Source organism: Talpa europaea (assembly GCF_964194135.1).
Source record: "Talpa europaea genome assembly, chromosome: 3".
In the NCBI taxonomy this organism is placed as follows: domain Eukaryota; kingdom Metazoa; phylum Chordata; class Mammalia; order Eulipotyphla; family Talpidae; genus Talpa; species Talpa europaea.
The window spans coordinates 66056557-66068637 of record NC_140069.1 but is presented as its reverse complement, the minus strand read 5'-3'; the positions used below and the strand labels follow the sequence as shown (position 1 = coordinate 66068637).

At 37.3% G+C, this 12081-nt stretch overlaps 1 protein-coding gene across 2 annotated transcripts in view; it reads left to right on the top strand.

Annotated features, from left to right (window-relative positions):
* Positions 1-12081, top strand: part of SNTG1 (syntrophin gamma 1) — a gene marked incomplete at both ends in the record, with an annotated part of 271863 nt that overhangs the window by 120078 nt on the left and 139704 nt on the right. For both annotated transcript variants that reach the window (XM_084230408.1, XM_084230407.1), the window contains 2 exons: positions 136-266; positions 10332-10461. In XM_084230408.1, coding sequence (XP_084086534.1) covers positions 136-266; positions 10332-10461 — 261 coding nt within the window. The remainder of the gene's footprint in view (positions 1-135; positions 267-10331; positions 10462-12081) is intronic.

Below are 12081 nucleotides of genomic sequence, written 5' to 3'. Positions count from 1 at the left end.
ATTATTTTTCTTGTGGTATTACATAAATGTCTTTTGATTATTTAAGTAGAAAAAAATATGTAGGGTTTTTGACACAGCTACTCAATACACAGAAAGAAAAAAAAAATAACAATCTGAATATCTGCACTCTTTCAGGACACATTATCATGTTCTTCATGGCCGACATCACCAGGTCTGAGGTGGGAAAAGCGATGGTGTGACCTTAGGCTGATCCCACTCCTGCATTCACGCTTCTCTCAGTATGTGCCTGGGACAGATTTGAGTCGGTGAGTTTAAGCTCTTGATGATTGGAAAGAGATCTATAGTCAAATTTTTACATTACTTCCCTTTTTTTCCCTAGCACATTTATTATAATAAGAAAAATAAGTACAGAAGCATAGTGTGATATAGCAAAACATTTTTGAATCTAGTAAAAAAAATATGAAGCTCTGACTCTAGTACTAACTTATTGCAATGGATTCAGTGTATTTAATGTCTTCTTGTATGAGTTTTAGTATGTTGTTTATTTTTTTCCTCAGGGTAATTGTATAGTTCATTGAAATACAAATTTTCATGCAATTTATAATATGTTCACCTTCTTTTTAAGTAAGTATAAGAACACTAATGATGTCTTTTTCATTCTTTGAATTTTATTTTTCTCTTTTTGTCTTGGTCAATTATGCTAGGGAGTTGCAAATTTTATTTATTTATTATATACAAGGGACTATTTACTGGGTTTGTTGAAGCCCTTCAATATATGTATTATTATAAATTGTGAATTTTTACTTCTTTCTTGTTTCCAGACCCTGGTTCAAATACTAATTTTTCAAAAAAAAAAAATACTAATTTTTCAGATTTTCTTTCCAAAAATATGTCAGAGTTATACATTTCCATTCCATTTCTGCTATAGGTATACCTACAAGTTTTAGAATTTGTTCTGTTTAATTATAATATCTTTGACTCCATCGATTTCTATTTTTTTTTTTTTGAGTAGGTGCTCTAGGTGCTACAATATGCACATCTTATCAATTTGTTTGTTATTAAATGATTTGACATTTGAATGAAATTTAGAAACATTACAACCATTTAGATTCCATTAACCTCCCCATTTTCTAAATATAATATTAAAATTATCTGAATTTTAATGGACATATTAAGCACCATATCAGTTTAATTATGATATATGTTGACATGGATTCTGTCTGGTTTTCACTAAACTTCTTAAATTTGGATGCTTATGACTCATCAAATTTAGAATTTTTTTAAGATTTATTTATTTATACACTAGCTGGGGTACAGGCCAGAGGCTCAGGAGAGTAAGAGAATTCACCAGAGACAGAGCAGGGAGCAGAACAGGCAGAGGGACTGAAGTACACTGCTGAGGGGAGCACCGGGCAAGACAGGAGAGGTCTGCCTCTCCATGTGAGAATCTCCCTGGCCAGCCAGGAATCGAACCCATGCTGCAAACAGCTTCACGGTGCTGTGCTCAAGCAGCCGCGCCACCAGGGAGGTCCAAATTATAGAAATTTTTGACCACTTTTTATTCAAATACTTTATTATTCCTACTCTCTCATCACTCCTCCCCTCACTGTTAACCTAGCTCTTTAATTATCATTCCATGGATCTTGGAGATTTGATTATTTTTTTTTAATCATTTTCCTTTCTGTTATAAAAAAGGGTCAGATTCTCTTGCCTTAGCTTCAAGTTCTGTAATTCTATCTTCTGTCACCTACACTCTGATAACAAGCTCATTCAGTATGATTTTAATTTCATGTTAATGTCATTATCAGTTCTTTTATGTTCATTTGGTACTCCCTTATAACTTGTATTTTTTTTTTGCTGAAAACTTCTATTTTTATTTGTTTCAAGAGAAATTGTAGATGTTTGTTGAAGCATATTTCTTATGACCAATTTAAAATATCATTCAGATATTTTCAACATCATGTGCATTTCAGTATCAGTGTCTGATTTTTGTTTTTCTTTTTGCATGGTGTTTTTATTAACATTGTTTAAAGTAGTGATTTAAAAAAAATAATCCTGGACTTATTTTTTAAAGATTTATTTTACTTATTTATGCATACAAGAACTGGAATTTGGTCAGAGGTGCAGGTTTGAGAGAATTCACCAGAGACAGAATGGGGAGCAGAACAGGTGGGTCTACTGAAACACACTGTTGAGGGGAGCAGTGGGTGAGACAGGAGAGGTGTGCTGTGCCATGTGGGTTGCTCCCTGGCTGGGGATTGAACCCATGTCACAGTGGCTGGAGATAGCTTGATAGCACTGAGACTTTAACCCCTGTGCCCCCAGGGAGGCTCCATTCTGGAGTTATTTGCTATTAAATTATGAGAGTTTGGAATCTACATAATTTCCACCTTTAGCAGGAAATCCTTTGGTTGAAATGTAATTAAAGGTTCAATGGATGTGCATGCTAAGTTTCTTGTTGACAACTTCCAAAACAGTAGTAGAATGCTTACTCTTAATTTCTTATTGCAGATGTTTCAGATGTAAGTTGGACATGTTCCTCAGTCCTGCTGACTAAATCCCAGTGAAAGTTAGGCACTAATTTGATCATTTCATTAACTTTAGAAGTGGTATAATCTCAGTACCCTGTTTGGCCCTACTGCAACAGAAGGTGGAGAGGCTGGGAAGGTAGACATTGCTTTGCTGTTTCAAGGTGGTGTATAGAATCCTTCTGACAGAGAAAAGGGGTGAAAAGAAAGCTGAAGCTCTCATTTCATTCTCTACCCTCTCACTTCACCTTGGTGATGACAAGTGGGAGTATAGTTTCAGCTCTTTACTGGACCATGGCAGTTGGTATGGGGGTGTAGCTGCCTGGTTGCATCCGATACTAGTCACTCTTCCAAATTGCCACAGGGTTGGTACAGAGGATTACTTCCTCTCTGGTATGCCACTGATGCCACCCTGGGGAGGGTTGAAATGCTGTCTTCACCCTGGGGAGGGTTGAAATGCTGTCTTTGAGTAATAGATGAAGACTAGCTTTCTCCTTGGATCCGAGGACTAAATCAAGTGGAGGAATCAAATCAGCCCCTTGCTTGGTCTTGCTGCAACCTTGGGGGAGGAGTCAGTGGTTCTATTCATGTTTGACTGGATTAAGGCAAATTACCAATATAGTTTATATGTCGTTAGCCTACTCGATTTCCAGTCCTTATGTGGGGATACAGAATTTACTTGAAAGGACTTTTTTGTCTTACTGTTGATGATTCTGAGCTGGAAGATTCTTGAGCACACTTACATAGAAGATGATTAGGAAGCACAGACCATTTACCCCATGTTTATTCCTCTAGTCCCAAGTTACCTCAACGATCAGCTTTATCCTTTCACCTTTCAGGGACTGTCTATAATTGCCGAATTGAATCCAAGGTTATTTTAGTTGTATCAGGAAACACTTAAGAAGAATGAGGCTAACCATTCATGGCCAGAATTGGGATTCAACAAGTACAGATAATCATGCATTTTTGTAGTTATTGTTCATTTAATATTTTCTAATTTTCTAATTTACTATTTTCTCATTTTTGTTACAATCTATTTCAAAGTTTCAAAATACACTGAAGTTTTCTAATTATCACTGCTGTTGGTTAACAATATGATTTATTTTTTAAAAAGATTTATTTATTTATGCATACAAGAACTGGGGTACAGGCCAGAGGTGCAGGGGCTGAGATGATACACCAGAGACAGAATGGGGAATAGAACAGGCAGACTGACAGAAATACACTGCTGAGGAGAGTAGCGGGTGAGACAGGAGAGGTCTGCTATGCCATGTGAGTAGCTCCTTGCTGGTCTGGGATCACACTCTTGTTTCAGAGGCATCTGATAGCTTCACAGTGCTGTGCTTAACCCCTTGTGCCACCAGGGAGGCCCTAATATTATTTTTTTTGGATGAATGATTTCAATCCTGATATTTGCTAAAGCTTTACTTCTCCAAATATATAAATAATGTTAGCAAATATTCCATATGCTCTTATAATAATATATAATGAATGGTTTTTGTTTTTATATAACATTTTTAAAAATATTTATTTATGCATACAAGAGCTGGGGTACAGGCTAGAGTTGAAGGGGGTGAGGGGATTAATCAGTGACAGTGTAAAGAGCAAAACAGGCAAATCTACTGAAACACATTACTGACAGAACAGTGGGTGAGACAGGCGAGGACTGCAGCACCATATTGGTTAGCTTTCTGGCTGGGGATCAAACTTGTGTTGCAGTGGCTAATGGTAGCTTCATAGTGTTGAGATTTATCCCCTTGTGCCACCAGGGAAGCTTCAAGGCGTCCATATATTGCCTCAATTAAAAGTAAATAAATTAATACAAATAAATAAAATGCAATATTTCATATTGAAATTAATTTGTTAAAATAAACCATAATTTAATCTGGATATTCACAAGACTGCTACAAATGTTAAGGTTTGATGTCTCACAACATTAAATAATCAGAAAATATACAATCAAAGAAGATGAGACAAGAAAGTTCCCACCACTTATTCTATAAACACTTGTTAAATCTACAATATTATTCTCATTTTTTTTCAGGGCTTGCACAAATAAGCAAACTAAATTGTCAATAGTTTCATTTATTCACTAACAAAGGAAGAAATAGGACCTCAACTCTAATATTCAGGATCCATCTATTTTGCAAGTGGTCATATGCAAGCAATCAATCTTTTCAAATATTTCACTTATATTCACGAACAGGCTTCCTTTAATTTAACCTGAAAAGTTAGAAACAATGTAAAATATAATGTATATTAACATATAAGTCTAGGATTATAAAAGATTAGTCACTCAGATCTATTCTATGTTGGGACTATATCACATACATGATTACATAGATTACAGAATTGTTCTACGTGTATTAACTTTAATCAGCTTAAATATCAAACTGCCAATGGTCATTTAAAGCAGAGGATAAATATGATTAAGATTTGCTTGAATGGGGCCTCTGCTGGTGGCGCAGGCAGTTAAGGTCAGCGCTGTGAAGCTGTCCGCAATCTGTAGCGTTGGTTCGATTCTGGCTGGCGAGGGTCCCACGTAGTGCACAGATCTCTCCTGCTGTGCCCGCTGCTCCCCTCAGCAGCGTATTTCAGTCAGTCTGCCTGTTCTGTTCCCGCTCTGTCTCTAGTGAATCCTCTCACCCTTCAGCACATCTGACCATCCCCCGGTTCTTATATAAATAAATCTTAAAAAAAAAAAAAATTGCTTGAATTGGGCCTACCCGGTGGCACAGAAAGTTGAGTGCTACACTGTGAAGCCATCCAAAGCCTCTGAGAACAGGTTGGATCCCCGCCAGCCTGCAAGAATCCCACATGGTGCAGCAGATCTCTCCTGTTGTGCCCACTGCTCCCCTCAGCAGTGTATTTTTGTCATCTGCCTGTTCTGCTCCCTGCTCTGTCTTTGGTGAATCCTCTCACCCTCCCACGCCTCTGGCCTGTACCCCAGCTCTTGTATAAAAATAAATAAATCTTAAAAAAAATTGCTTTGAATTATGCCACATGAAACAATGTTTATGATAATTACAGAGTGGAAAAAACTCATTGCTAAACTGAAATTAGTTCTCTTTTCCATGGGTGGTTGAGCTTCTGTCTGATTATTTAAAATATCTTACATAACTGTGGGGCAATTTAGTGGTGGGAAAGTTATGGTGACCTCATTTTAGGGGAGAAAATCCTACACTGTGAAAAAATTAACAAGATGTTAAATACAAGAGTATAAAAAATAAAATGTCTTATTGGTGAATATCAAAATTAAAACAAATAAAGTTATGTGAAGTTATAATATTTTCATTTGATACATTTTTTCTTCTTACAAATTCAAGCACAATACATTATTACTATATTATGCCAACACAAACAGTCCTTGTATTTTTTTACAGTTTGTTTTGTTTTATTTTTTCTTAAAAAAAAGCAAACTTGAACATTTACTATTTTTTTAAAGATTTATTTTTATACAAGAACTGGGGTACAGGCCAGAGGTGCGGGAGGGCGAGAGGATTACCAGTGACAGAGTGAAGAGCAAAACAGGCAGAGAGACCAAAAACACTGCTGAGGGGAGCAGGGGTATCTCTCTGGCTGACCGGGAACTGAACACGTGCTGCAGAGGCTGAGGACAGCTTCACAGCACTGTGCTCAAATTGCTGCGCCACTGGGAGGTCTAAACATTTACTTTTTAATCATTGAAAGAGCTTGGTCAAGACTTGAGAGTAAATTTCCATAAAAATATTAATAATTTGCATGCAGGGTGACTTACATGTGAAAAGTCTTTGTGATGCCTTAGTTTTAGTAGCGGCACCATCTTCTGGAAATGAAGAGTGACACATGTCTAGTAATGAAGCTCTCTGGCATGCATGTTGTGGTATACTTTAACAAGCTTTTATTCATTCTGGGATTTTTATCTATACTTGTCCATTAAATTTATACCTGAACAGGTAACAAGCTTGATGCAGGAGTTAAGAGAATGGACAAAGTAAATCATTAAAGTTGTAGAGAGCTTCGTTAAATTCTATAACACTTTTTAAAATAATTTAGTATGACATATTTTTAAAATTTTCTAACAAGAACAGCAGCAACAAATCAATAAAAGGACATACAAATATTCAGACTGACCTTCACATGTAAGGAAAATTTTTATTTTTATTGAAATGTCCAACATTTTGGCCTCCCCAGTGGCGCAGAGGTTGAGCGCTGGGTTACGAAGCTGCCCGTGGCCTCTGCAGCGCCAGTTCGATCCCCAGCTGCTCCCCGGCCACTGAAGGAGGGTCCCACATGGCGCGCAGACCTCTCCTGCTGCCTGCTGCTCCCCTCAGCAGTGTAAGTCAGTCCTTCTGCTTGCTCTGCTCCCCGCTCTGGCTCTGGTGAATTCTCTCACCCTCCTACGCTTCTGACTGAACCCAGTGCTTGTATAATTAAATAAATAAATCTTTTTAAAAAAAAAAAGTCCAACATTTATATAAGATTAGGGCATGAAAATATAGACCTGGATAGTTGATAGAAACCTTTTACCTTGATGATCTTTAAGAAGATCTGTACTTCATGACCTAAATGATATTTTAGTTTTTATTATTTGTTTTTTATTTCATTGTAAATAAGAAAATGCATTGAAAAATATCAAGAAGACTTAGTAACCAAAATAATAGGTAAACTTCTATGTATAACATTATTGTAAACTGGGGAAATAATTTTTCTAAAATATCTTAGCTAGTCTTCCATTTTAAATGTCTAAGGTTTTAAATGTCAAAGTTTCTTTAGTTTTTTTTTTCTTCTAAATCTCAAGAAACTTTGAGATTATTTCAAAGTCATATGCTGTTGACCTATGCTATCAGTCCCATTGTATGTTGTTGCAGAATTATTTTCTCCCATTCAATAGAATGCCTCTTCATTTTGATTACTGTCTCTCTTGTTGTACAAAAGATGTTTAGTTTAATGCAGTCCCAGCTGTTTATCCTATTTTGTTTCCCTTGCTTCTGGAGAAGAATTCTGAAGGACGTCTGAAATCTGAGTTTTAGGTCATGGAATGTTTTAAAGCCTGTTTTACTTTGTATATTTTATGGTGTCAGGTCATTCATCAATTAAAGTCTTTAACATTTTGAGTTACTTTTTTTATATATGGTTTGAGATAGTAATCTAGCTTCATTCAGTTGCATGCTGCAGTGCAGTTTTCTCAGCATCATTTATTAAAGAGGCACTCCTTCCTTCAGTGTACATTCTTTGCTCCTTTATCATCAATTATTTGACCTGTATGTGTGGCTTTACTTCTAGACTTTTAATTCAATTCCATTGATCTGTGTGTCTGTTTTTGTTCCAGTATCATGCTGTTTTTACTATAATAACTTTGTAATATTGTTTGAAGTCTGGGAGTGGATGCTTCCATTCTTTCCCTTTTAGTCAGGAGAGCTTTCATTTTGGGGATTTTTTGAATTTCAACAATATTTGTTCCATTTCCTTGCAGAATGTCATTGACAGTTTTATTGGAATTGCACTGAATTCCTTTATATAGGATGGCATTTTGATAATGTTTGAGTTTACAGAACTCAACAACAATGCAAAAAATCCAATCAAAAACTGTCAGAATAAAAAAAAAAATTCAAATAAAAACCACAATGAGATATCATCTCACACCAGTGAGAATGGCCCACATTAAACAAATTGGAAATAACAAATACCTAAAATGCCTGAGAGGATATGACAATAAAGAAACCCTCTTATGCTCCTGGTGGGAATGCAAACTGGCTCAGCCACTACAGAAAGCTATATGGGGGGCTTCCCTGGTGGTGCAAGGGGTTAAGCACAGAACCATGAAATTGCCTGCAGTCTTTGCTGCACAAGTGCCATCCCTGGAGGGCCAGGGAGCTCCACATATGGTGCAGCAGATCTGTCCTATCTTGCCTGCTGCTCCTCTCAGCTGTGTATTTCAGTCTGCCTGTTCTGTTCCCCACTGTGTCTCTGGTGAATCCTGTCAGCCCCCCACCTCTGGTCTGCACCCCAGTTCTTGTCTGCATAAGTAAATAAATCTTCAAAAAAAAAAATTAAAAAGCTATATGGAGATTCCCCAGGACACGGAAAATGGATCTACCATATTATCCACTGATTCCCCTCATAAGAATCCACCCAGGGCCTCCCTGGTGGCGCAGCGGTTGAGCGCTAGGCTGCGAAGTTGCCTGCAGCCTCTGCAGAGCCGGTTCAATCCCTGGCTACTCCCCAGACACCGGAGGAGGGTCCCACATGGCGCAGACCTCTCCTGCCACCCTCTGCTCCCCTCAGCAGTGTATTTCATCAGTCTGCCTGTTCTGCTTTCCGCTCTAGCTCTGGTGAATTATCTCACCCTTCTGTCCTTTGACTGTACCCAGTGCTTGTATAAATAAATAAATAAATCTTATTAAAAAAAAAAAAAAAGAATCCACCCAAAGGACACAAAACACTAATTTGAAAGGAAACCTACAGTCCTGTGTTTATTGCAACATTATTTACAATAGCCAAGATATGGGAACAACCTGAATTTCCCAAAATAGATGGCAGGATTTAAAATGTGTGGTACATTTACACAGTGGAATATTACTCAGCAATCAAAAAAGACAAATTCATGTCATTTGTGGCAACATGGGTAGAACTGGAAGGGTTTTTTGCTAGCCAAAATAAATCATAAGAAAAAAGATGAATATAAGATGGTTTCATTTATATGAAGAATATAGAGCAACAAAACAAAGGTCAAGAAAAAGACAAAACTACCAAATTGACCATAGATCTGAGGCAGACAGCAAGGGAGTGGGAGTCAAAATACAGAAGGATAGGATAGAAGGGAATCTGATGACAGTTCATGGGCGAAACGGTAGTGGGAGAACTATTGGACTACATCTGTGGAGAGAAATCAATTACTGTACAAAAATGAACCATGTCATAAGAAATAAAATATTTTTAAAAACAAAATTGCTTGCTATCTAAGTTCATCTTTAGTGTTCCATTTAAATGTAGAGATATTCACATTTAAACTTGCCATATGTGACAACTTGAATGGAACTGCAGGGGATTATGCTAACTGGAATCATTTGCAAGGAGAAAAGCAACTATTAAATGATTTCAATAATATGTGGAACATAAAGAAACAATTTGAAAAAAAAAAAAAAAACAACATATTCAATGAACCAAAACAAACCCTGGAAATGGAACTGCAAAATTAAGTCTACCAGAAGTTTTGGGTAGAGAATAGGGAGGGTTAATAGTGGAGGGTGTTCTGTGGAATATATCAGAGGATTATGGGTGTTTGGGTGATGAGCATAGTCTGGTAACGTGCCTCATAAAATGTGTGAACCTTTAAATTTAATAATCTCTAAATCGGGCCTCCCCAGTGGCGCAGCGGTTGGCGCTGGGTTGCGAAGCTGCCCGCAGCCTCTGCAGCGCTGGTTGGATCCCCGGCTGCTCCCCGACCACCGGAGGAGGGTCCCACATGGCACGCAGACCTCTCCTGCTGCCCGCTGCTCCCCTCAGCAGTGTGCTTCGGTCCTTCTGCCTGCTCTGCTCCCTGCTCTGGCTCTGGTGAATTCTCTCACCCTCCCGCGCTTCTGACTATATCCAGTGCTTGTATAAATAAATAAATAAAAATAAATTAAAAATAAATAAATAAAAATCTCTAAATCATATATGGTATCACGTATCAATGTTGCTTCAATGAAAAATAATTTAAAATAAAAATAAAAGTGATGTATTCATAGAGAAGTAAGCAAATAATTTGAAGCTATGTACATATTGTGTGGAAAGAAGAACTTTCAACAGATAGTATTTCAAGTAGCAAATAAGTAAATTAAATGGGTTTTGATCTAATTTATTCTGATATTACCATAGGCAGAATGCTTTTCAAGTCATTGCTGTGGATGGAGTCTGCAGTGGGATTATTCAGTGCCTCTCTGCTGAAGACTGCATTGACTGGCTTCAAGCAATAGCAACTAATATTTCAAATCTGACAAAGCACAATGTAAGTAATGCTTTATAGTTTGTCTGGCCATTGAGTTTCTTAGCTTTGCTGATTTTTTTCTTTATATGTGTATGTATGTATGTATGTATGTATGTGTGTATATATAGAGAGAGACATGTACATACAATTTTTCATTAACTGCTACATATTCATAAAGAATGAAGCAATGAGACACTTCAAATCTATCATGACAGTTATTCTGGATTAAACACTTGATCCTGAGAATTTTAACCCATTTGTAAGTTCAAGGATACTTTCACAAGTATACTCCATTAACGAACATCATAAACATTTGCATTAATTAATAAGTTAAAATAGACACAGTGTGTGCTAACTAAATATAAATATGTAAAAACATTTGAACTAAATTAATGCTGAATTTCAAGAGAGTATTATTGATTTTCCTTTAGTGATGTCAGAATTTCAGCTAGATATATTTCAAGGGTAAGAGAGGAGTTGAGGGGACTACATTGGAGACTAAAGCTCTTTCCAGAGCTACACTGGAAAGAAACAATTAAAAGACTTGCTATTACTTCTGAAAATTGCTTTGATGTGTTCACTTTTGGCTATTTATTTATTTATTTATTGGCTATTTATTTTTGGGTTTTTTTGTTGTTGTTTACTTTTTTTAAAGACTCATTTATTCATGCATACAAGAACTAGGGTATAGGCCAGAGGTGTGGGAGGATGAGAGCATTCACCAGAGACAGAGCGGGGAACAGAACAGGCAGACTGACTGAAATACACTGCCGGTGGGAGCAGCGGATGAGATAGGAGAGGTCTGCTGCGCCCTGTTTGTTGCTCCTTGGTTGGCAGGAGATCGAACTCGTGCTGCAGAGGCTGTGGATTGCTTCAGAGTACGGTGCTTAACCCCCTGTGCCACCAGGGAGGGCCTATTTATTTCGTTTTTGAACATCAACAAAAATGTTCATTATAATGCCTATATTAAATGTAACAATGTCTATACATACACTTAGTATAAAATCAGTGTCTTTTGCAGTCCAATTGTTTGTCTATCAAAAATTTCTTTTGGAAAACCTAGGTGCTCCTGGAGTCAAGAAAGACATCATTCAGGCTTTGTCTCTAGCACCTTTAGAGGAACTGGGACAAATATCCTTCCTACATGGATAATCTCCTGAAACCAGAGAAAGCCAAACACAATTATTTTGTATCACATATCACATGCTGTAGAGAATTCAGTGGCTTGCATTGAAGATATATGCTGAAGATATATGTATATAGGATATATGCTGAATAAAAAGTGAATGAGAGCTTAAAAAAAGCTATCAAAAGTGAATGTTTTTTTTTTTTTTTTGGTGGGCCCCTCACCAACGGCTGGGAAACGAACCGTCGCTGCAGAGGCTGTGGGCAGCCTCGCAGCCCTGCACTCAACCACTGTGCCACCAGTGGAGGCCCTGAATGATTTATTTTGAAAAGCAGGGAAGATATAAATGCCTCTATCCTCTTAAAGCACAAAAAGGATAAGCCAAAAAGTATCACTTGTTTTATAAATATGAAATATCTGTGTTACGTGCTTACCATGAAACTTATGAAAACAGATAACTGTATCCAAATAATGGGCCTCACTGGTGGCACAGGCGGTTAATGCAGCGCTGCGAA